Source organism: Topomyia yanbarensis, chromosome 3 (assembly GCF_030247195.1).
Source record: "Topomyia yanbarensis strain Yona2022 chromosome 3, ASM3024719v1, whole genome shotgun sequence".
Classification (NCBI taxonomy): domain Eukaryota; kingdom Metazoa; phylum Arthropoda; class Insecta; order Diptera; family Culicidae; genus Topomyia; species Topomyia yanbarensis.
In genome coordinates, this window is record NC_080672.1 from 268,181,625 (window position 1) to 268,208,733 (window position 27,109).

Below are 27,109 nucleotides of genomic sequence, written 5' to 3' on the forward strand. Positions count from 1 at the left end.
GGTTTTGTGATATTTACTGTGTTAAGTAAAGTAAAATTTTGGCCGTTATGATAATGGGCTGCATGATGCCCAGGGGATCGTACAATCGTAGCACTTCTGAAGCGAGCTGACGCTTCCTTATGTTTTGGTTACCTGATGAGGCGTCTTCTACTGGGAATCTGAACGTGTCATCGCTTGGTGACCATGCTACGCCTAATGTAATTCCTGATCAACAATCTTGATTGCTTTTTCCAAGTTTTCATTTGGAATGTTTGATAGCTATCGTGCGTCATTAGACGCCCATTTCCTCAAGGGAAACCCGTAGGTATCAAGCGCTGCCTCTATTGCCTTGCATTGCTTGACGAGTTCTGATATTGAAGCTCCCCCCATCATGAGGTTGTCCACATAGAAACATCGTTGAATTAATTCTGCTGTTTGAGGGCTCGTTAATTTAATCTCCTCTCCCATCTGATAAAGTGCCGACAGGCTAGGAAGGAGGAAGCTGCTTCTCCGTAGGTGACGGTTGTCAAGTGGTATGCTTGAATTTCCTCGTTAGATTGTGCTCTCCACAGGATGTATAGCATCCGCGTGTCGTCGTCGTGTACGTTGATTTGCCTGTACATTTTGGGAATATCGGCGGTGACCACCTTGTCGTGGCATCTGAAATTCAGCAGCAGATCAAACAAGTCTCGCTGAATCACCGGCCCGCACCTTTGCAGGTCGTTCAATGATCGGTTGTTTGACGTCTTAGCGCTAGCTACTCTCAATTTTGTTGAAGTGGAATCTGCTTTTATCACACAGGAGTGTGGAATGAAACACTAGACTTTGGCCAGTTCGTCTGATGTTATGGGTTTCATGTGACCCAATTCGTGGTATTCCATGAGGAATTCTCGGTATTCTTCATAGAGATTGGGGTTCATAGTGAGTCGTCGTTCTAGTGATAGAAGACGTCTTCTAGCTTGTTGATAAGAAAGCCCTAGCAGTTCGGGCTTGGGGATTCGGACGATAAATTTGCCATCCGAGCCTATTTTGGTGTTATTGCGAAAATGCGCTTCGCATTCGTCTGAACTTGAGCTGGCTGCCCCCAAAACTTTTTCGAGCTTTGCTTCGGCAAAGCTAACACCCGAATTTTCGAGTGTCTCCATTGTGTTTAGAGCGGGCTCATACCGCTCTAGACATTTGTTCAGAAATGCGAATTTATCCGCATTTTCGTTTAATGTCACGATGTGCTTTTCAAAGCCGCTCTAGAAGGCTAGCCATTCGGTAGGCGAGCCGGCAATTCTTGGCAAATGATCTGCACGCGCCGAAGGGGTTTGCATTGTTTGGTCGAGTAGGACCTGCATTCTTTGTCCTAACTCGCTCGTGATTATGAGGTTTGAAGACTTACTTTGATTCGTAGCTAGGAGGCCATTAAGAGCGCCCTCCTTTTTGAGGACCCACCAATTCCATTCGAGTTTTAGCAGCACACTGGACGCCTGTGCATACAGGCTGTCCAGCATTACAATGTGCGTTTTCACTTCTACTTGCTGTGGCTGGCTTTCGCTTTCGCTAAGGCGAACCGCTTCGTCGTAGGGTGAAGTGCCTATTTTCACCATACTAAGGAGGGCGCCTCACTGATTCATTAATTACTCGGCCTACAAACAATGGAATGCGTACAAATTGGCATCGACAGCTTTGCTTCGTTATTAAGTACCAAGATTATAACATACATGCACTGAAAACAGTGAAATTCTCGTGTTTGAACGCAACGAAAACACGAATCGAGTGCCCCTATTGTTGCGCTACCATTTGACTCAATGCGATAAACAAAGATGGCAGACACTGCTCTAACCAACGGCTTCAAATGGGTAGCGTGATAATAGAAACATAGCGATAATGGGCTCATCACCCTATATATTCTTTAGTCCGCCCTCAAGAGCGGTCAATTGATTTTTTAGAACGTCCGCCGTTACGGCACGTTCCTGTGCTAATTCACTCATAGTTGTTGCTCTTCGTTAGCACTATGTTATTTAACCTCGGCTTGGGAGGTTAAATAACACAGTCACTTTTTTCACTTTTCGTCACATTGTTCACTCCGCTGGCAATTTGTAGCACTATGCCGACGGGTTTTCGCTTCGTTATCACTGGCTCGCGAGACGAGCGGCACTATTTCACACGGCCTTTAATGTGCCGGCGCACCTAATTTGATTACACTCACCGCACTTGGGCGGCAGCTCATTAAGTTAGGGTTGGTAGTTTCATGCCACCCCACACACGGACTGCGCTCAGGCAGTGATTCACTGGCTCATGAATGAGTAGCACTATTTCACGCGGCACTTAATTCACGTGCCGGTGTGTTCTTCGTTTGTTGCACGGACCGCGCTCGGCCGGCAATTCACTAGATTTATTTCACTCACCGCACTCGGGCGGTAGCTCTTCACTTTAATTGGGTGGTCTGATGCCACCCCGCTCTAAAATGTTGTATTTAGCCTCCTAAGGCTCACTTTCTTTGCTTCCAACTGCTTGCGAAGGCTGAGTGGGAATACCCCGCACTGTATTCTACTCGATCTGGTCAACGTTTCTAAGGTTCAATAGAGAACTTTTATACACGAAACCCTTTTTTTCCCGAATGGCCGCGCCGAATGCCATTGAAAAGATTTTCTTCTCACTTACTTTTTAACTCACTTGTGATATTTCATAAGTATACCACCCGGCGGTTCGCTTGAGAGTGAATTTTATTTTCATTAAACCTAAGCTATGGGCTGGGTCGCTTCAGTGGCTACGTGACACTTTTTGATATGGTCAACATAATCGTTGTCGCGCAGTAGACTCGATTATGCTGACACCTTCTTTAGTCGCTTCGCGACGGGATGTTTATGTGGAATACTTATGTTTCCAATAAACGTAGGTTGGTATCCACCACACGCCCTATCTATTTGAATTTAAAAATTTGATATGCTATACATAAAATTTTTAAATGTTATGTTATATAAGTAATCTAAATAAAAATTCTTTGTATGTTGTATTATTAGTACTATATCAAAATATGGAAAAAAATAAAAATATATATAAAAATAGAAGTTTGCAAACGTACTATTTTATCTTATTATTATTAATCTATTACATTATCAATAACAATTATTCATATCCACCGCGCGTCCTATATTCAACGTATGTTATAATTTATTGCTATATATTTAGAGAATTTATGAATTATATATATTTTTAAAAGTATAAAAGTGTTTTATTCTTGATTTATGTACTCGGTCTATCTTTTCTTCAATTTGAATGTCTATATTTGTTCCCATGTCTACAATAACTTTGTATGGTCCAAGGTAAATGCTATCGAATTTTGATCCTACTTCATTCCTCAAAAGTATAAGATCTTCTCTGTTGTATGTTTTTTCTTCTGAAGACTGGTTGTAATCTTTTACTCGTTTTGTTTTATCTTTCAATATTTTCTCTCTTACTTCTTTTTGTGATAATTGTAATTTAAATTTAAGTTGTTTTACATAATCTTCAATATTATACAATGGATCTATTTTCTCAATTTCTGACAAGTTTGAAGGTAGGTTACATAATTTTCCATAGACAAGTTCGTATGGTGTCTTATTTGTTGTAGTGTGTACCGTTGTGTTAAATGCAAATTGATAATACTTAATCCAAGTATTCCATTCTTGTGGTGAATTTCCGCAATATATGCGTAGGAAATTCCCTAAATTTGTGTGCGAATTTTCTAATCCACCGATTGTTTGATGGTGATATTCTGTCGAATTTAGTTTAACAATTTTTAATAATTTGCTGTACCTCCGAGAATAATTTCGACATGAATTCCGTTCCTCTGTCAGTAATTATTTTCATGGGTACGCCATGGTTTAGAATAATAGTTTCAACAAATGCCCTTGAGACTGTTTCTGTGGATTTATTTTTGATTGCGGTTGCTGTGACATATTTTGTTAGATCACATTGTGACGTCAATACATATTGGTGATCTTCTGGGCTTGGTAGTAAAGGTCCTACCAAATCTAAATATACTGTTTCAGAAGCTGTTGAAGCGGTTGTTGTTATAATAATTGGCGTTCTTTTTGCCTTTCTCATATAAAGAAAGGCTATGCAATCACTGTAAAAATCGACTTTTTAACGGAGGCCCGGAGGGCCGAGTGTCATACACCATTCGATTCAGTTCGTCGAGATCGGCAAATGTCTGTGTGTGTATGTATGTGTGTGTGCGTGTGTGTGTGTGTGTGTATGTGTGTGTGTCATTTAAACTCACACAATTTTCTCAGAGATGGCTGAACCGATTTTCGCAAACTTAGTTTCATCTGAAAGGTATAACGTTCCCATAAGCTGCTATTGAATTTTTAGTTGATCCGACTTCCGGTTCCAGAGTTACGGGTTGAAGAGTGCGGTCACACAGCAAATTCCCATATAAACTGGTACCTCCATGATGTTCAAATGATGTAAAACATATCAAAATTGATGTAACATTACTCTAGTTTGCGGGTCTGGATCACTAATGATCAATTAAAGCAGCTTTGACCACATTGGCCACCTATGACGGTTCATAACGCCCCCGGGGAACTCGCCAAGTTCCTAAACTAATATCACACCCATTCCACAACGAATTCTCTACCGATTTTTACAAACTTGATTTCAAATAAAAGATACAGTAATGCCATTGACTGCTGCTGAATTTCATTCGGTTCTGACTCTTGCTTCCGGAGTTACAGGAGTGTTGGTAAGGATACACTGGAATTTTCCATATAAATCGGTACAATCGTAATACCTCAGAGGCTAAAAACTATTGAAATGGTCACCAAATTACTTCTAATCGCAGATCTAGATCACTGATTGCCAATCAAACATTCTTTGAATATATTGTCCAATATCGACGATTCCGGAAGTCCGGAAGTCCGGGCATATTCCACAATTAAAGTCACATCGGTTCTTCGGTGATGACTGAACCGATTTTCTCAAACCAAGTCTCAAATGGAAGGCAAAATATGCAGTTGAGTATTGCGTCACCACCCCTCCCCCCGCCTTGCCCTTACACCTCCCTCCTTCATCACTCCCCTTCCCTTGGACCACCCTCACGCCTGCATTTCCTTCATCCACCCCGTATACCGAAATAAGATGAAGGATTTCTCACGCATCCTCCACTCCCACTCTACTAACCCCCCATTCCCTACACGTTCAAACCCATTCCACCAACCTTTCCAAATTATAATCACATGAAGATAACATTGAACTCATGCTTATTAAGCTAATTAAATATCATTCTTTTGCCTTTCTTATATAGAAAGGTTATGCAATTGCTCCAAAAACCGTCTTTCTAACCGAGGCCCGGAGGGCCGAGTCTCATATAACATTCGACTCAATTCGCCGAGATCGCAAAATATCTGTGTGTATGTATGTGTGTATGTATGTATGTATGTATGTATGTATGTATGTATGTATGTATGTATGTATGTATGTATGTATGTATGTATGTATGTATGTATGTATGTATGTATGTATGTATGTATGTATGTATGTATGTATGTATGTATGTACGTATGTATGTATGTATGTATGTATGTATGTATGTATGTGTGTATGTGTGTATGTGCGGATTAACAAAATGTACACATCGGTTTCTCGGAGATGGCTGAACCGATTTTTACAAACTAAGATTCAAATGAAAGGTATAATATTCCCATAGGTTGCTATTGAATTTCATTTTCAACCGACATCTTGATCCGGATTACGAGTTGAAAAGTATGGTTACAAAACAAAATTTGTTGATTTGTCCACATCGGTTTCTCGGAATTTTCTGAACCGATTTTGACAAACTTGATTTTAAATGAAAGGTCCATCAGCTGCTGTTGAATTTTGTGTGGATCCGAGTTCTGGTTCCTGAATTACAGGGTGATACGCACGATCACGCAGCAAATCCCGATTCTAACGAATTCTGCGATGAATGTAAAAAGGTGATTTTTTTTCCAAAATGTAAACACATTTGTTGAATTTGTAGATCTAGGTCCCCAACAGTCATTCAAAGGCTCTTTGGTCACACTGGCCACCATCGACGGATCCTGAAGTATCCAAATTCAGAATAACGGTTATATTGGTTTCTTAAAATGGCTAGACCGATTTGATCAACTTAGTCTCAAATGAAAGGTGTCGCGTCCCCGGAAACTGATATTAAATTCCATCTCCATCCGACTTCCGGCTCAGGAGTTACGGGTTGTGGAGTGCGATCACATAGAAAACTCCGATTCAAACCGATACCGCGATGAATGCAAAAAGGTGCTCTTATATATACTTACCAAGTGTAATAAGAATGAAAGACATTTCCATAAAGTTATATTGTACGAACCAGCTATTATATCATAGTTTGGAGAAATGAGAAAGGCACAATTGCACCTCTAGGTGGATTAAAACAGGTTTTTTATTTATAATTTTGTTCTTTTGACAAGATTCACATCCCTTTATGTATTCTTCAATATCTTTTTTCTTATTTGTCCAATAAAATCTTTGTTTGATTGTTCGTAATGTCCTCTCTATTCCTGCATGTCCTGCCGTTGAAAGTGTGTGGTAATCATTTATAATTAATTTTTTCTTCATATTATCGTCGACGTATTTTAAATCTTTTTTCAATAAGTATATAGGTCGCATGCCCTTGGTAAGATAATTCATATGAATGTCATTATAAAATTTTAGCGCTTTTTCATCTATTTTCGCAATAATGAGCTCATTGATTTTATGTTCCACACAAATTTTCTTTAGCGTTTGCATTGTCCACCGTAGCTGAACTAATGTTTTCGCTGGTTTTATTATAATTGCATTTTTATGTAATGCGATTTTTACTTCCGGCATTCCATGAACATCATCTATCACCATTTCCATCGCTTTACTAATTTCAAGTTGCTGACCAGGCATCTTATCGTTAGTGTTAGTTGGTGAATGGTTTATATCTGATGTGTTATTCTGTGCTCTTGTTGTTATTAGGACTTCTTGTTCAATCTTTTTATGTAAGTCTTTCAATTCCTTAATGGACATCCGTGATAATGCATCCGCAATCTTTTCCTTTTTTGTAAATTATTTCAAAATTGTATTCTTCCAGTGCAAGTCTAAATTTTATTAGTCTACTGGAAGGCTTGTTCAGACTAAATAAGTAAACTAGCGGTCTGTGGTCCGTAAACACTTCAAATCTTCTGCCATATAAATAAGAATTAAAATGTTTTATAGCCCACACCACTGATAAAAGTTCTTTCTCTATCGTGGAATAATTTTGTTCTGCTGGATTCAATGCCTTACTTGCGTATGCAACAGGTTTTCCTGTTCTATTCGATAGTACAGCTCCTATTTCATAGCCAGAGGCGTCAGTATGCAAATTAAAAATATTCCCTTCTGAAAAATCAGGGTATTCCAAGTGGTCGGCAGATTTGAGCAAAATATGGAATATGTTTTCTATAATAATTTGCGAAGGCAACGAAGCGTTTGACTTCGTCTGGTGTAGTTGGTATCTGCCAGTTTTTAACTGCTTCTATCTTTGCTGGATCCGCTTCGGATGATATCAAATGACCTAAATAAATTAATTCTTTTTGTAAAAAATTACATTTTGATGGGTTTAACTTTAGGTTAACTATTCTCAATGTTTCAAACACTGCCATAAGATTTCTGTTGTGTTCAGGAAGAGTTTTTCCAAAAATAATTATGTCATCTAAATAGATTAAACACATATCCGTAAGACCAGACATTGCCACTGTCATCTTTCAAACACTGGGGTATAGATTTGTTCGTTTCACTGGCTAAAATAATACACATGTTGTGCTTATGCACTGTCCACCAAATTCGGGTTCCATTCATCTAACAAATCTACACTTGTGCGGCGACGCGACGGGCCATGCGCTCAGCCACACGCTCTGTGTGCTGACGATGCAGTTTTACTATGGCCCTCACCAGGATGTACCCTACGCTGACCGCTGCCAGCGTCACAATTCCTGCAGTTTGTGCGGTATGATTATTCTCGCTTATTATGGTTGGCCCGACGGTTTCGTCGGCTGAAAACCAACCCATTTTGATTTTGTCTTCAACAATGTCACGAACGGTGGTCAATTTGCTGCTCGATTAATGATTAAAATCACTCCTGGCAGGATCGCCATGAAAAGATATTCTTCTCACTTACTTTTTAACTCGGACACTTGCGATATTTCATAAGTATACCACCCGGCGGTCCGCTTGAGAGTGAATTTTATTTTCATTAAACCTAAGCTATGGGCTGGGTCGCTTCAGTGGCTACGTGACACTTTTTGATATGGTCAGCATAATCGTTGTCGCGCAGTAGACTCGATTATTCTGACGCCTTCTTTAGTCGCTTCGCGACGGGATGTTTATGTGGAATTCTAATGTTTCCAATAAACGTAGGTTAGTATCCACCACACCATATCGTAATGAGCTTAAGTTAATTTCACTAATGCCCACGCTTCTGAAGTGGACACAGGAGACCTTGATGTCCTTTCAAGGGTATCATGCATTATGAGCATGCACTTAGTGAACAGCATGTTCAAATTGCCCTGTTCACGCATCTTGGTATAGTTGCTCCGCCAGAGGCGGTCACTTGCACTTAATTTGGGGTTTTGTCGCTACTCGCACTGTGGTTCTTTCTTTTCATACTTGTTGCATCGGATCACTTTAGTCTTTTTCACTCGCGTAGTGACCCGATCACGTCGTCACCAAAATGTTAATTGTAATTAATATCTGTCTGGCGCAAACCCGCGGTCTCGAGGAAATAATTATCGTTCTGGTTTTTACTGATATTTACTGTGTTAAGTAAAGTACATTCTCTTTGAGTGTCCAGAAGGGAACTAAATTGGTTTTATTTCTTATACTGTTTGCAGAGTTGATGAAACCTCAAGTTGGATTCGTCGATTTGCTGATTCAAGCGCTTTTAGTCGCTTGGCGTTTCGTCGCCTTCTCCATATGATGATGTTTGTGGTACTCCGTTTGTGCTGAGAACGGACATTTCGATTGTTTTGAAAACGCTACGATCAAGCGCTTTTCGTTTGTTCGTTGCAACGCGAAATAAAACAAATCTTAAATCACTCAAACTACAAAATGTCAAAAAGGAACGAAAATGTTATAAGAATCAAGTTATATGAAATAAGCACTTTCACTACACTTAGCACATCCACCTTATTGATTTAATTATTCACCGTTTTGAGTTCTGCTAAAACAGGAAATGGAATCCTCCTGGGATTTTTTTGCGATTAAATTTTTTTTGGACGCACTTATTTAAGTTGTCATATTATTCTAACTGATTTGCCATTCGCATTCTTCGTAGTTTGCACTTCACTTGCTTCTTTGAGGTTATGAACTTTTATAACGTTCTCTTGCAGTCAATCACTTTTCCGCAGTTCACTTATCAAAGCACTTGGCAAGGTCATTCCCACTCTGTCGCCATTTAAACGTATTTTAAAGCTTTCTTCAAATGTTTAATTTTAATAACACTTTACCATTCAGGTCCACTGAAGCTTCCACTTTGGACTCCCTTTTTTTCTTAGTTCGATAACGAATATTTCGGCGCACAAGGTATTGTAGCTGTCGGTTGTAAGCACTTGTTGAAATTTAGCATATGGAAGAACATTTTTACTATTTAGGGCTTTTATTCAACAGTATGAATAAAACATAATTTTTCTACCTTAGAACTCTCAGGACAGAATGAATTTTAATTTCAGCTTCACTATATGAGAAACGTGGTTCAACATGGCTATAGATTTTCATTGCATCGACCAATCAAGTCGAGGCATGACGTAGAAGCAAAATTATACGCCGTCGGGGCGTGTCTAAGAAATTGTCCACAGAATTCATTTCTGTTTAATGAATCAGTAGAATATAGCATAACCGCTACGTATTATATTTAATTTCTGGTTGGATTATTTATGTTTACTTGAAGAACCACGGTGCAACTTTATTTTAGTTCGTATCCTTATTTTATCTTGTAACTACAATCGGTCTTCAACTGATTACTTCAACTAAACATCGATTCACACCTTGTAATCTTTTCTTTTTACTGCAGACTATGAGTAACTGAGCCAGCACAAAAGCTGAATGAGTGAAATATATGGTCCTGCGCACTGACCTAAACTTTCGCGCCGGTCCCAGCCGGGCGATCACTAAGTACCGTCTGTCTCCTTCACAAATCATTATGAGTGTCACATGTCCCCAAGAGAAGCCCGGAGATCGCGACGCCTTTCCACTTTATTTGCGAGAGCAGTCGGTTACTCGTGGTTTGCCGTGGCAATTTCAAAAACAATAAACAGTCGCGCTTGTGAAAACGCAAGCACAACGTCGGTGCCTTTGTGTTAAACAAATAGCTTGGTTTAAAGTCCGCTGCTATATGGGGCCATGCATAAATGACGTAGCATTTTGGGGGGTAGGGAGGGTATACCAAATTTGTGACGAAGTGTTACGAGGGGGAGGGTAGGGTCAGAAGTTGTGCGACGTAGCATTAAGTTTATAACCCATTGTTTAGAGAAAACAATTTAATGATCCTCCATTTTCAAGAGAAATAAATTTAAATTCAAACAAGTTACTTTTGATGCGGTTTTTCATGAGATAAATTTTACGATTCGCGGAATTACAAGCTCGCAAAAATACGAAAAGATTTTGTATGCGGATTTAATTTGCTACATTAGTTAGCTAATGTTGCTAACTTGTAGACTTAGTTTGGAAGCTGCATTAAATTTTCACTTCGGATTCAACCAAACAAAATTTAGTAATTTGGATGAACGTATGCTTCTTAAAATCATTGGCAGCTGCAGGATTGTGAACTGAGAGAACTTCTTCATGCTACCCTTGACATATAAAATTCAAAACAAAACTATCAACACTATATTTGTCATGAAATGGGCTTATTTTACACGCGATTTGCTGTTATAATGAAAATGCTGATAAAAGTTGTCAAACATTTTGAAAGGACATGTATTTAAAATAATTGAAAAACATTTGTAATTTTTTTTCATCCCCCGATTGCTTTGCATAGGACAAGGGGTAGGGGGTAGGTAAATGCTACGTTATTTATGAGGGGGAGGTTAGAATTTTGTGACCAAATGCTACGAGGGGGGAGGGAGGGGTCAAAAATCGCCGAAAAAAGCTACGTCATTTGTGTACGGCCCCTATGATGTAACCTATCCATGAATCTAGTTTTAATTATTCGATAAAAATGGAAAATTGACCAGGATTGTTCCTGGAGAGGGTTACCGGCTCTGCACATCTTAGTTTGTAATTTGGTTTGAGAATTGATATAGTACATTGATCATTATGGCGTCATTAAGGGCTTTTCGTTTGCTCGGGATGTTACCGGTCTATCTTGGCCGATTGGTCCTTGAGAAAGAACGGCTCCTATAGCATAATCGCTCGCATCTGTAGTTAAGTAAATTCATTAGTAAAGTCAGGGTACATTATCACAGGATCCACGGAAAGAATCTTTTTGCATTTGTGAACACAGTCATCGATTTCGGTTGTAATTTCGAACTGAGTATCTTTCCTCAGTAGTTTAGCCATTGGTTTCACCACCTTGGCAAAGTCTTTTATGAACCTGCGGTAGTAACTTAGCTTCCCTAGAAATTGTCTAACTTCTTTTTCACATTTTGGCTTTGACCAGGTTTTTATACTTTCGATTTTATCGGCGTTTCGAAGTAGGCAGTGGTAATTACGCGTAACAGGCGCGTGTCATGCAGAATTGATATAGTCAATAAACCTAAGAAAGTTTAAGTTCATAATTGTGTTTGTGTGTTAACTCATTCGATCGGTAAACTATCACCTGCAAGTTTGATAATCAGTGGCCACCGCCTTACAATGGTTCCATTTCTTAAGAGAGGCGGTCATAAATATATGCAATGAAAATACCGATACAAAACTATATTTCTTTAGTAAATTTTGGGTCGCTGAGTCCGAATTTCACATTAAAAAATTAATTGTATCCCCTAACAGTGTGATATAAGTAATATAAAATAATATAATTTTAAAATGTGAAATATTTTTTTTCATCTTGTATTATCTCTTCAAACATATACAACATCTTAGATTCTCTAGGCATTCTGGGCGCAGACTTGCGCAGCTGAAACCTAGTTTAAGTAGAACTGAATAGTCTGAAAGCCATATTAAAGAAAAATTCGCGAGGGATATCGAGGGAAAAAGTTAGTTAAAGCCTAGTTCAATATTTGTAGCTAAATTCTTCAAATACATATACAAACATACTCATTAGAGTGGGACATGGTTATATGAAAAAAAATAAATTTCGCTCCGAGTAACTTTTTGGGTCCCATTTAGCTCCCAGAACAACTTTGCAAATTTTTAGTTCGATCGGTGAAACTATATTTTTGCGCCCACGGTTTAAAGTTTACATGGGATTTCGTATGGGGAAAACGTCTTTTGCAAATTAATTCTTCCAAGAGTCGCCCGTTACCTCCTAAAAATAAATAGATGCGCGATTTTTATATGAAATTTGTGAAGGAAACAAAGTGTAGAAGACCACGAAACGATCTGATGCTTGTGGAAAAAGTTATTAAGCAAAAACCGATTGATGCCCTGAAGTTTAATGAAAACTTTACTTTTCATAGCATCACTGCTGCTGACGGTTGAATTATATACAAAATCTTTAATTTTCTCTTATTATGTACGAAAGAAGACTCAATTTATCCCTCAAAACTCTTGCGAAGTGGCCAAACAGTATAGATAAATGGTTTAGACACATTAAGAGAAGATCAAAACAAAATTACATATAATTGGACAACCAACAACAGTGGTGCTAGAAAAAATGAATATTTTATCAATCGTCAGAGCATCAATTGGTTTCAGCTTAATAACTTTTGTCCCAAACATCAGATCGTTTCGTAGTTTTTGAAACGTTGTTTCTTTGTTAAATTTCCTACAAAAGACACATAACGGTTTATTTTTAGGAAGCAATGGGCGACTCCTGGAGGAATTATTTTGTGAAAGTTAATTTTCCCATATAAAATCCCATGTAAACTTTAAACAGTGGGCGCAAAAATATAGTATCAGGGATCAAGCTAAGAATTTGCACAGATGTTTTAGGACCCAAATGGTACCCAAAAAGTTGCTCGGAGCTGGAATCTATTTTTTGTCCCACCCTAATACTCATCTTTCTACACTTCATATTCATCAAAACCCGATAATTATCGTTCAATACACAGCTAGTAACGTTGTCCGATAAAAATACTAATATTGATAGCTACAGCTCGACAAAAAAAAATCGAATGAGCAATCAATTATTAATATTACATAACTTATCGGTAAATAACGAATTACCCTATTCATTCATCTATATACTAAAAAAATCAGTTCATTATTGGCGAAATCAAGTTTGCAACAATAAAACATGCATCCATGACGATATAATCGAGAGACAAAAACACGCTTTTGTCGAAATATTTTTTTTTGTATTATTGGCCTATGGGGCCGTCGGTCACGTCTATGCAGTCGTTTATCAGATGAAGGTCTTGGGCGGTTCCTACGGTGTTCCAACTTTTTTGACGGTGCGGCTTAATTTGCAAGAAATTATTGTAGAGCTATTTAACTTTGTGTTGAATGATATTTTTGCTGTACGCTATATTTACCAAGTTGTCTATTGTAGTCTCTGTCAAGTTTATGGGGTGTATAATGATAACAACTCCTGTCTGAATTTTACAATCACCTTTTTCTAATACCAATAACGGTTTTTTGTTTAAGTTGGTTAGTTCTAATTCTTGGGGTTTTATAATTGTTTAAATTGTTGTGAAAATTAAAGCGATGTGAATTGGTAGGAATTCACTCATTTCGCTAACGTCTCGTGTCGAGCGAAACAGTTTGGGAGATTTTAATCTTCGGTTTGGGATGGTTGAAACGAGAAATTTTAAAATTTTTTTGTGTCTATATTCTTTTTTTATAGTAGGTTCCCGAAAGAAAACATGTTTTTAGTCTCCATGTGGTTTGAGGCTCCTTTGGAATCTCAAAAGGGAAAGTGACAGGTATTATTAGGTGTTTGAACTAGTTTTTTCTTAATCTTTTTATTTTTTTTTTGCGTTTAGTATTCTTATCCATTTTTGTAGTTTTATAGTGATTTTCTAAGCATTTTGTAGTTATGTATCTGGGGTCGACTTTCTTTCTATATTTTCATATTGTTTTGTGCTTTTTCCAAGTTGAGGATTATTGTATCGAACAATTTTTGGGCTTCTCCCGAAATTTCTGCCGGGTTCGTAATGTTTCTCTGATTGAACACCACCTCGTTGGGAGTAAATGAGGTTGCTGAATGAACTGTTTCGATTCCAGCTCCAATTCATGATTGATACTGCTAGCGATGAGAACCGTTTTGACTTTTTTGTTGGACTGTACATGTCCGCCGATTCCACTTACTATGGTTTGCTCTGATGTGTAGGGTATTCTCAATTTTTTTAAGCTTTCTTCGTTTATAGCTTCTAGTTGACTACCTGAGTCCAATAGGCACTGGTCGGTCTGGAAGGTCACGGCGTTGAATTTTGAAAGGGTTTCTGTGCGTATGAGACCGTCGAACTCGGGGTGGAAATTTAATTCATACAGTGAAATTTTTCACCTATTACTTTACATTTACCCTTTTTGTGCACTATTCTATTACCTGTGATGTTTTAGTGGTAGTTGGTTGGATTATTTTTGTCTTACTAAGTATGCCATCAGTATCAGTTTATAAATTTGTTGATAAAACAACTGTTGGAAAATCGCCGGAGCGATATGAGCTTGTAAGTCTTGAGAGGGTATCTGCAACGACGTTCTCTCTGCCCGGTTTATAAACATTTTCGAAATCAAATTCGCTTAAGTCTATTTTCTATCGTATAATTTTTGGGTTCGTGCAAGTCATGCTATAAATGAGACGGTGGTGATCTTTGATTAGTTGAAATCGTCGCCCGTAGAGATGGAAGCGGAAATATATCACTGCCCATACGATGGCTAAGTGTTCTTTTTCCGTGGTACAGTAATCTTCTTTGGCTTTACTAAGTGTCCTAGATGCTTAGGCGATAGGCGGTCTTTACCGATTTGTCCTTGTGACAGGACTGCTCCGATCGCGAAGTCGCTTGCATCTGTTGTGAGCATGAATTCTTTTCCAAAGTCCGGGTAAACCAAAATGGGCTCCATGGTTAGAAGGGATTTGCATTTTTCAAAACATTGGATTATTACTGAGGTGAATGTGAAGTCGGTGTCACTTCGCAGTAGTTGTGTAAGGGAATTAAACCATCTTAGTAAAGTCTTCAATAGAGCGGCGATAGTAGCCGATAGTTCCTAGAATTTGTTTGAGCTCTTTTTTCATTTTTCAAGATAGGTCAATTTTTAATAACTTTGATTTTTCGCTATTTGGCTTGACTGCGGTGTGCTAAGAATTGAATTTTCCGTCTAAAAATAGTAACATTTATCTGACTGTATTTTAAGGCACGCTTCTTTCAGTTTTTGAAGTACCTTCCTAATGTCTATAATGTACTCTTCGAATGAGCTAGAAAAAATTATTATGTCGTCCATGTATACCAGGCAACATACTCCAATGAATTCCCGAAGAACGGCGTCCATAACCCATAAGTCGCAGGGGCGTTCAGGACAAACGGCATTCTAGTGAACTCGTATTGTCCAGAATTCGCAGAGTTTTCTCAAAATCACTTTTATCTAGTTGGATTTAGTAAAATTCGATGGTAGAGAAATAGATTGCTCTACCGAGTCTAGTTTGTCTAATATGTCCGTTATATCCGGTATTGGATATCTGTCGGAAATGATTTTCTCGTTAGGTTTGCGATAGTCGATGACTAATCGAAACTTTTTTACTCTAGATGTGTCGCCCTTTTCTACCCATACGGGTGACGTATAAGGCGATATGGATTCTTTTATGATCCCGTCCTTTGTATTCGTTTTTGCATCTCGCTTTCGAATATTTACGGGTAGTGATAGGATTTGGTGTGAATTGGGATATTATCTACCGTTTTAAGTTTATGTATGATCCGATGAGTGAATGATAATTTGTTGGTTTCGAAATTATGGGAGATAATTTTTTCTAAAACCTGTTTTTCCGATTTGTTTAAACAATCATCTTGTATTTTGAATTTGTTTTTCGTACAGCATTTTGAGCCTTGAGTTTCTAGGAATTCGTCGTTTCTGAAACGGGTTTCATTGACATTGATTTCCAAATTAGACTTACTGTGATTTTCCACAGCTACGAAAGTGGAGTTATTTTTACTGTTATAGATATCAGGATAATAAAGTCTCCCATGTTTCTCTCTTCCCTGATAAGAAAATCTATAACTGTACTTGCTGCTCTTTGAAATTGATTTGCTGTGTTTCTGGAAATCGTTTCTTCAATTCGATAGTTTTCTTACCAATTTTCAATTTATTTTTTCCAGTATCCAGTACCATTATCCAAATCGCGCAACGATTCAAATTTTAATTTTAAAAACGGTCAAACGATACAGACTGTTTGATCTCGAAAGTGCCGTTGATGTTAGTTACCTTGAAACCTTTTTCTTTTTTTTGCGTTTTCTAAATTAACATTTTCGGATAATATGTAGTTTTTGTTAGCGCCCTTTGTAGTCGGATGTACACATTCAATTCGGCTCGGCAATTTCCCAACAGCCGTGTAACCGGCAAGTTTAAAAACTGATATCTCAGTAAAGTGAGATTTGTTGGCTGATTTTCGGTGAACTATTTTCCGAGTATCAGCTATGAAACGTCACTTTTACTGAGATTTCAGTCAAAAACTTGTTCACTGAGATTTCAGCTGTTGAGATTTCTGCAAAAGATGCGAAAAAATATGAGATTCGGCAGAAAAAAATAAGTTTGCAAGGAATTAAAATATTTAGCTCTTTGCCTTTCTGGATCCGGCAATTTGAAATTTTTTCTCATCCCCCACGAAATACTCGTCTTCGTCGGATTCAAATTTGCATTCAACTATTGGATCTGATTCTTGCAAATATTTGTTCCTTGAGTTTTCATAGAAACACCTTATTCATTGATCTTTTTAAACTTGCCAGAATAAATTTTTTGTTGTCCTGAATTGAAATTTTTATTTTTGGTGTTTTCACATTCGTTTTGAAATTTTTTGTTTGTTAGGGATAGCTAAATGAAGATTTTCTATTTTTTGTCGAAAAGAGGCTTTTGAATGAGCAATTGTTATGTCGTGAGCTTCCTCTAAGAATTTTGGTCTGTAACTCGTAACATACATTGCTAAATTTTCATCATTCAGCCAATCAGTGTACCTTGTGAGGGTCATCAAGCTTATTTATTCGTTTACTGCTTCGGCGGATCTTTTGTAGTCCTCCATTTGAGCAGCTGTTGTTTTAATAGCTTTATCAATGACAATTTTGGAAGTATTCTTGGAGAGCTTTCTTACTCTGTCTAACGTAGAATAATGATTGGATATGGGACATTATGTTCCGATTATCCCCAAAACATTAAGTAAAATATCTTTTATTTTGATCTACACCGATGGATTCCCGCAAGTTATGAGCTTTTTTCTTGCTTCACCAACTACTTTGGATTTTATAACCCTAATAATATGTTTATATTCAGGTTCGACTTCATATTCTTCGATCCGATCGATTGCCTCTTGGGTATCTTCAATCCAAGCTAGGGCTACCTTAAGGTTTCCATTAGATTGTGGAATGATCTTAATTTGGTCACGATTCTGGAAATTCGTATAAGGGTTCTTTGCCTTATCTCTCAACACATTTATTGATTGAAAGTGTTAGTAGTTCGTATGTCTTTTACATATTCTTTTAAATTAGTAATTTTAGTTGAAGCAACATTATGCATTCGAATTGTTGTGTTTGATTTAGTTTGTTAGTAAGTTTAACTAATCAATGTTGGTTTTTTTTCTTTTAGCTCTTATAGTTTCTTACTTTTGAATTACCAGTAGCACGATTTAATCCAAGTGGAAAACATTTGAACGCAGTCAGTGCAGCTAGCACCACGTATGGCAGTGCAGTCACGACATTAGCAAGGAATTGACAGTAGCTGGATTTAATCAACATTATTTGTAGGCATTTAAGAAATTGTTACTCGAAATATTTTAGTAGAATGTCTGGTAGCAACAGTCCGCAAGATAGCAATGCTGGATATTCTTCCAAAATGTGGAGCGAGACTGAATGAATTTAATTTACCGGATAAGTGGGGACTTATACTTCCCTTGGATTTATCTCAAGTTGCTTCATAGTTGGTTGAGATGTTTGCGTTGAATTTGTGGGCAAAGTTATTTCATGAAGATTTATTGGCTTCTATGATGATTTTTTGTGCTTTGATATTGGCTTCTTCGTATTCTTTCGCTAGCATCACTTTTTTGTTTTTGAGTTTTCGGAGTGCTTTTCTTCTTGCTTTAACTGCAGTGGCCACTTCTTTATTCCACCATGGCTCTCGTTTTGTGTTGGGGGTAACTTTCGTTCTGGGGATTGATTGCTCAGCTGTTTTTATTATCTATTTGGTTATTTCTTCTACTTGCTTAATACAATCTTCCTTGTTGCGTATTTCAATAGTGCTATGGTATTTATCCCAATCAGCTTCGTCTATTTCCCACTGTGGGGAACTTTCATATGTTTGATCCATGGATGTTATGAGTTATATGTGGAGTATGTCTCTATAGCTAGCTTCCATTGTTGAATCCTTGTCGCAGTGTTACCTATGTTACGATTTCTTTGGGATGGGATTCTTTGGGATGGTGTGGCCTCCAAATTGTACGATAGAAACACTAACGACTGGCAACCTATGTGGGGCGATTTGGTGTTAGTTAAAGCCACCTCCACATGTACCGGACAAAAATTTCAATCTCTTTGGAGAGGACCATACGACGAAATCTTCACAAAAAACACAGAACATCAATCGTCATCGATTGACAAAATATACAATTTTGTAAGCAACGCAACGGTCGACATGAGTAAAGCAGTTCAGACGAACATGGGAAATTTTGAAACATTTGAAGGCAGTCAGTGCAGCTAGCACCACGTATGGCAGTGCAATCACGACAGTAGCAAGGAATTGACAGGAGCACGATTTTATCAAAGTGGAAAACATTTGAAGGCATTCAGGAAATCTTTACTCGAAAGATTTTAGTAGAATGTCTGGTAGCAACAGTCCGCAAGATAGCAACGGCGTTGTCGACCAGTTTGTTGTTGTTGTTGTCTTCAGAATCTGGGTTTCCATTTTAAGGGAGCCATTTTAAGGTTGTTCCGATAATGTCAAATCTATTGTGTCTATTGCTCTTCACGAAATGATTGATCTATCTTTTTGGAAGTGCATTTTCTTCCAGGTTTTTTTGTATTTATTGGAGACTCCTTAAAATTATTAGTCGAGTCTTATGTATTTACACATGATTATATATTTTTTAACACTTTTTGATGTTTTCCACGAGTGTCTTCTTCGATGGTGTTGAACTGATCCGACTGTCAGTTTCACTGCTACGCGCATGGCGGGTTAAACCTGCTGTAGAGTTCCGAAGGATCTAGCTGTTTTAAATGCTGGGTCCTTGTAAAATTTTCCCAGCTTTAACTCCATGTGGGAGAAAAGAGCATATGTGTTCATTGAATTCAGGAAAAGTGTTACGTTTGTTATTGAATTTTGACATAGACTCCATCACAATTTCTTGCGATAGGGTGCCGTTTGCATTGACTCTGAGAGTTCTCCTTACCAGCATCTTTTGTATATATTAGATGAGTTTTCCTCCGATTCCTCACTCGCTGGTCTTGTTTAAAACCAGTCTGCGCCAGGCGTTAGGATTTTTCAGTGCATTGCTCCTCGTACGGTTGTTTCGAGTTGCGCTAGGTAGTCGGATGTTGATTTGCCTTTTCGGAATGCGTATAGGTGCGCATAGTTCCCGTTCTCCAATTATGTACATTAGTTGATTGTTGACCATTCTCTCAAATATTTTCAAGTCAGCTGGTTAGGTATATCGGTCTGTAGTTTCCGGGTTGATTCTTTTGTACCTTTTCTTTCTATATAGCTATTACTATGGATTTCGTCCAGCTTTCGGAATAAAGTTGGTTGTATGTGTGTTCGACACTGTGTAGTGTAGTTTTTATGCTCTGTTGGGAGGTTGGTGATCATTGCATAGTGAATGTTGTCTGGTCCGGGTGATGATCCTTTAAGTCCTTCTATTGCTTTCTCCATTTCATTTTTGGAGAAGGGGGTGTTGTAATCGGCATCATTGTTCTGACTAAGGGGGTTCGCTCGTTTTTCTTTTTGGTTGAGTGGAATTTCTGTAAATATTCCTTGTCGCTGGATATTCGACCAAAATGTGCAGCGAGACTGTTCGCGATTTCCGTGTTATTGTTACTGTATTGATTGTTGAATTTAATTTGCCGGATAAGTGGGGACTTATACTTCCCTTGGATTTTTCTAAAGTTGCTCCATAGTTCTGTGGCTGGGGTGTTTGCGTTGAATTTCTGGGCAAAATTGTTCCATGAAAATTTCTTTGCTTCTATGATGATTTTTGTGCTTTGATATTGGCTACTTCGTATTCTTCCGCTAGTCTCACTTTTCTGTTTTGAGTTTTCGGAGTGCTTTTCTGCTTGCCATAACTACAGTGGCCACTTCTTTATTCCACCATGGCACTCGTTGTGTATTGGGGGTGCCTTTCGTTTTGGAGATTGATTGCTCAGTTGTTTTTATTATCTTTTTGGTTATTTCTTCTACTTGATCAATAACATCTTCCTTGTTGTCTATTTCAATAGTGCTATGGTATTTATCCCAATCAACTTCGTCTATTTTCCACTGTGGTGAACTTTCAAATGTTTGTCCCATGGTAGGCTTTGATGTTATGAGTGGTATATGGTCGCGTCCTAGTTGTCGTCTGCGATTGAGAAGTCTAATTATTCGGCTAGTTGTTTTGAACAACTCAGATGTCTATGCAGGATCCTGTTCCTGTGGTAATGCATACAAGTTAACCATTCTGCTCCGGATAGATGGGTCAACTTCCATCGGTGTTGGTTTGGGTTGCTGGTTTTGGAAGGGATTTCGATTGAAATTTAGCTTTTGTTGATTTTGGAAGGGGTTATTGAATTGGTATGGTCTTGGTTGAAATGGTTTTGGTTGGAACGGTCGGAATTGAGGATTGAACGATGTTGGTGGATAATTTGGGGTAAAAGGTTGGATAGGTCTGGGGTATACTCGGAATGGGTTCATAGGTTGTGAGAAGCCCGATTTATTAAAAAATTGATTTGCTGGTCGTTGCTGTTGATGCATAAAGTTATTTCTGGGAGGAATTTGGGGTGGCATCGGTTTCGATGGTGGTTTGCTGTAGTTGCTCTCCTCTAGACAGAGTCTAAGAGCTTCTTTCAGGGATATTGGAGTTTGTGCTCTAACAATGGGTCCGAGAGATCCTCTCAGGTCGGTTAAAAATACTTTTAGTCCAATGTCTTGGTAAAATGTGGACTTTACTGCTGGGTTTTCGTGTGTGAGATTTAGTAAATTTATAAGAAGAGATACGATATGAGATATGTTCCCATAAAACTCATCAACGCTATTGGTTTGTTCTAGTTTAAAAAGGTCTCTAGTTAGTGACGCCTCATCTCGGCGGTCACTATAGTGTGTGATTAAGTTCGTTTTGATTTTGGTCCAGTCTAAACTGGTACCGTACAATTCTAGCACATTGTCGGCATCTCCTGTTATCTTTGTTCGTATGCCTTGAAGCCATACGTTATAAATAGGTTGTCCTCTAGCGTTCTGCAAAAGAGGAATTATATTCTCTACCGTTTTGATGAATGAATGTAATTTTATGGGGTTACCATCGAAAGATGGTAAGTCTCGTATAACCTGTGGTGTTTGCAGGTTTTTCAATATGATTTCTTGGGCGGTGCCATCGTTTATCATTGCCCCAAGCGCATTTTGTTGCTGAAAATTATGCAATGCTGTTTCTACAGCAGCGTACTGCTGTCGGAGTCTTGAAAGTTCTCCTTGGGTATCCGCCTGTTGTTGGCGAAGGATTTGAAAATCCTCATCAGGATCTTCGGGGTATTCTTGGCGATTTTGATCGTAAACGTTGTTTCGATTCATCTTTTTTTCACTGATTCACTTTACTGGTCTTATGCTAATTACTTTTATTGCTTTCACTTTTAAACTAATAACTTACGGTTAATAGCCGTATGCCTCGGCTGTGATTCCAGTAGGTTCCTCGCAGAGTGGAGTATAATCTTATTTCTCGGTATTCTTCCGAGCACTAATGTTCAATATTGTCTTGCACTAATCACTGCACTACCGACATACTCTCGGTTATTTTCACTCGCCCTCCGCGAGACTTTGACTGCGCCAGTTAGCAATATTTATTTATTTATTTATTTATTTCGTCAATCGATGTAGACTGGTATAGTTACAGTAATGTTTATATTTTTCTTATTTACTAATATATATATATATATATATATATATATATATATATATATATATATATATATATATATATATATATATATATATATATATATATATATATATGTATATATATATATATATATATATATATATATATATATATATATATATATATATATATATATATATATATACGTAATTTTATTATAAATAAAACAATTTCAGCTTTTACAGAATCATTTTCTTATGCGTTAGAATTTCTTTTATGTATAAAATATTGTGTGAGTTTTAGTTTGGACATTGTAAAATCAATTGATTCGCAATAGCGGTTATAAACAGCCATCATTCGATTTATAGTGTGCGATATGGAGTTATTGAAAATATGCTTCGATTTCGTAGCTGTCGAGAAGGTGCATAAAAGTTCAATTTGGATAAAATTTCGGCTGAATCAATACGATGCGAGACGATATTATTAATGAACGAAAGCATTGCAAATTCACGACGTTCCTTCAATGTTTGTATATTGATAAGCATGCAGCGTGCTTCATAAGATGGTAGAGGAAATGCTATCCAACCTAGTTTACGAAGGGCAAATAATATGAATTGTTTTTGTACAGATTCTATTCGTTCTTCATGTGTGCTTGAAAAAGGGCACCAAATGATGCTGCAATATTCCAATATCGACCTAACATAAGCAATATATAATGTTTTGATTGTATACGGATCTACAAAATGATCACTAAAGCGTTTTATAAAACTGAGCATGTTGTTAGCTTTGTGAATAATTGTGTTATAATGATCAATAAAATTTAACTTGGAATCTAATATAACGCCTAAATCCCTAATTCTTTCACATTTTGCTACAGTCTGTCTTCCTAAGGTAATCACAACATTCGATGTTTGTCGTTTTCGACTAAAAGTGATTGAATTGCATTTTTTCACGTTTAGCTGTAGGAGGCTTTTTTGACACCACGTGTGGAAAACTAGAATTTCGTTTTGGAATGTATCAATATCCTCGGCATTTCTTATCTCCAAGTAAAGTTTCATGTCATCGGCATAGATTAGTACTTTCAGTTTTTTGAGAAGGAAGGAAATATCGTTCACATATAAAATAAACAATAGAGGTCCTAAATGAGATCCTTGTGGAACTCCTGAGGTGACTCAATTGGATTAGATTGCTTTCCTTTGAATTTGATTATTTGCTGGCGGTTGGATAGATATGATTCTAACCACGTACGCAGCTCAGGCTCAATTCCCATCTTTTTTAATTTATAAAGTAACATTGGGATGTCGATTCGATCAAATGCTTTACTAAAGTCTGTGTAAAGTGCTTCCACGTAGTTTCCATTGTCCATTGCAATCAGTGAATAGTTAATAAATTCTAGTAAATTTGTTGAGGTCGAACGACCTTTGAAGAAGCCATGTTGGAGGTTAGTAATACTGTTTTTTATTTGAAGAAATATTTTTTCGTTAATGATTGATTCAAAAAGTTTCGGAATGCTGGAGATTATGGCTATTCCACGATAATTGCGAACGTCAGATTTTTTCCCAGATTTATATATAGGTACTAAGAAAGAACTCTTCCATGTTTTGGGGAACTCTCCAGATTGTAAAGACATATTAAAGAGCCAGAACAATGGAGTTGTAAGCTCGGTTGCTAGGTTTTTCATAAATAATGGTGGAATTCCATCAGGGCCAGCACCTTTTGATGAATCCAAATGATTTAGAGCATTGAAAATGTCCTCCACTATGACATGACTGACACCAATATCCATAGGAAAATCTGGAAGAAAAGCAAAATAATCGCGATCGCGGTCTTGTTCAGAAAAAGTTGTATATATTTCTTGGAAGAATGTTGCAAATAGGTTGCAGATTTCTGTCGGGCTATTATGTACGTTGTCATCCAAGTGCATTGTTGATGGGAAATTTTAATTTAGTTTTGACGTAGTTAAAAAAAATCTTTGGACTGGATTTAATCTGCTGTTCAGTTTTGGAGTTGTAATCCGCAAGTGCAGAATCTATGGCAATATTTAGTTTATCGCAAATGTCGAGATATTGTTCCAAGTGCTCGTTATTTTGATTTTTCTTGTATAGCTGATGGGCTAAGAGTATTTTGCCAGTCGACATTACCTACCTTCCGTCTGATATTGTCATAATTAGCTTTATGGTATTCAAAGACTTCCTCAAAGTCATAGACGTTGGGTTCTTGATTTTCATGGATGAACAAAGAAAATTCAATAGCAGTATGAAAAGCTTCATTTTTCCACAAAGGAGCCAAAGATTCAGATACACAGAAATCTTCCTGAGTGTTTGTAAATAAAAGGTCAAGATAGCAATTCTGTTGATTTTTTACATGATTTATTTGATTTAATCCTATGCTAGCAGTTTTGTCAAAGATGAAATTCAATGTTTCGTTTTCTCCTACGACTGGGATTAGAATATTTTCATTTTCAGAATCCGGAATAAAATCGGCATTGCGCTGGTTAAAGTCTCCGTAAATGTGAACTTTGACCTCGACCGGAAGTTCAAATAAAATTTGTTCAGCAATTTTGAAAAAGGCTGCATACGATGATATATTAGCATGCTCTGGTGGGAAATATACAGAGGCAAAAACATGTATTTCACCTGAAATGTTCGCTTTAACCCACATATGTTTAAATTCTTTAAACTTCACTGTGGAAAGAATTTCAGAATTAAATTGAGCCGAAACGCCTAGAAGAACTCCTCCACCAGACTTCTTTTGAGATTCTAAAAGATTTCGGTCGTCTCTGAATACGTTAAAGCCACTACCAAAAATTTCCTCACTTTTTATGCTATCGTTCCAACTTGTTTCAGTGCCTAAAATAACAGAATAAAAAGAGCTCAATACATTACTATAGATTTTGCTCATTTTAGATGCGCTCTGCATACGATTAAAATTTTGACAATATATCAAAATTTCTGAAAGCGTTTCTGATAAAGTTAATGGCAATTTGTCATACTTAGAAATATCATGCAAAACTATTGATCCGTTTTCATCCGTAACCGGTTCGTCATGGTCTGCCTCTGAAGAGTGCGTTAGGTTGGACGAAAACACGAATGCTCACAGGAACAAGCTGAACAGCGCTGAGAAAAGGAATTCGTCAGGACAGGGGTTACAAACCTATCTGGTGCGGAAGTTGAGTTAAATTGATGTACAACCGGGTATGGATTCAGTGTTTCACCACGTTGAAACCTGATACCACGCTGATTTTCAAACGGAGGCCTAGAGAATTGCACCCTTGCCGCCGCAAGTAGATCCTTATCCCGGGGAAGAGAGTTGCCAGCTGTTGGACGACCGCCTTGCGTATTGTTGTTGTTGTTGCGATTATTGCTGCTATTGTTGTTGCGATTGTTGTTACGATTATTGTTGCTATTGTTGTTGCTATTGTCGTTGTCATTGAGGTTATAGTTATAATAACTGCTTCTGGATATCTGATGTTTATTTGTCTCATTAGTATTACGGCTACGTTGGTGTCTGTTTTTATTGCGATCATTTATTACCTGATGCAACTGCTTTTTATTAGCTTTTCTTCGTGCCATCGCCCTATCTTTCATCTTTTGCTGTTGAATTCTACGCTGATTACGTGTGTCGTACTCCGTCCAGTCAGAGCGCCACACTTTCTTCGAACCCAAAAAGCGCCACCCTTCAGTGGCTTCGGCAGTGGAACGGTGAGCTGAGTCACCCGATTTTGTTGATTGGGCATTTAATTCGTCCATCAAGCTGGGGCCCGCTGGTGGCAAACAAGCATTGCGTATACTGCTATCCAAAGTGTTAATTGAGCCGGCAAGAGATTGTACTTCTTTGAGAATGTCACTGCCAACTGAATTTGTTATAATTTTCACTTCGTCTAAAACTTCACGTGTAGGACGCGATTCACTCAGGTAGTGTTCATTACAATGAGCTGCCATATCTATGGTAAGGGTGCTCAAGTTCTGAACTTCGCTGCAGATTTTTTTCACTTCTCTGGTCAAATCGGCAGTGAGATCATTTACATACTCTTCAATGTGTTTTTTTGTGGATCCCATAGATATGTTGAATAGTGATGTGATATGGTTTTTCAGCGTGACCAGCTCATCGGCCTTATTAAAAGAATTACTGTCAATGGCCTGCGATAGCGCCGATACAGCATTTGCCACTTGCGACGATGTGTTTATGTTCACATTCGCCACTGATTCTTTAAGCTGCAGCTCAACATTTTCGAATAAGTCAACAATTGAATTGAACTTGTTTATGTCGGCTGCTATTTGTAAGTTGCAGTCCGTTTGCGTAGTTATAGATTCAAATAATTTTTCCTGTTGGTACACCACTTTTTGTGTGTCTATGCCTACCTTTAGATTATGCTGGCAATCTGCACACAGGGGAATCATGCAGTGCGAGATAAATATATGGGGAACCTACGAGTTTTTAAAAAGACTAAACCTTTCACTACGAAGTACGACACTAGAATGAATTTCTTTCCAATTAAATTATGCTCCTATGCTTCTAACAGAATGCTAACCTAAGCTGCATACGCCTGACGACAGTGTTCTTCGGCTGGTGACGTCTTCCCACGGGTCGGTGCGCGTGTGTGCTGACCCAGCGTACTTGGTTTTATTGCTGGCAAGGCGGTTCCTCACTTACGTTTGATGGCTGGATTCGATGTTTGGTTAACTTACATAAAGCTTTTTCACCGTTGTTTAGTATTATTAGGTTATCTTCGTTTATAATTGTCTCTAGAATTCTGCCGCGATTTGAGATTTCACCAGAGCCCCACAGTGGATGCTGTGCGTTAATGTCTTCCAT

General features: G+C 37.9%; 1 protein-coding gene across 1 annotated transcript; it reads right to left on the minus strand.

The window, feature by feature from the left end:
• Window positions 1–425: 425 nt before the first annotated feature.
• Window positions 426–27,109, minus strand: LOC131687919 (integrator complex subunit 1 homolog). The gene is made up of 4 exons (XM_058972013.1): window positions 26,983–27,109; window positions 25,828–26,675; window positions 25,448–25,758; window positions 426–639 (listed from the first exon to the last, which is right to left on the minus strand). Exons 1-4 carry the CDS (start codon window positions 27,107–27,109, stop codon window positions 426–428), a joined length of 1,500 nt encoding a protein of 499 aa, XP_058827996.1.

Coding starts and splice junctions, on each gene's coding strand:
- LOC131687919 (XM_058972013.1), bottom strand. CDS start 27,109: ATGGAAGACATTAACGCACAGCATCCACTGTGGGGCTCTGGTGAAATC. Junction 25,759..25,827: donor ATAAAAAGCAGTTGCATCAG/GTAATAAATGAT, acceptor AATAAACATCAG/ATATCCAGAAGCAGTTATTA. Junction 640..25,447: donor TCAACTTCCGCACCAGATAG/GTTTGTAACCCC, acceptor GCTGAATTTCAG/ATGCCACGACAAGGTGGTCA.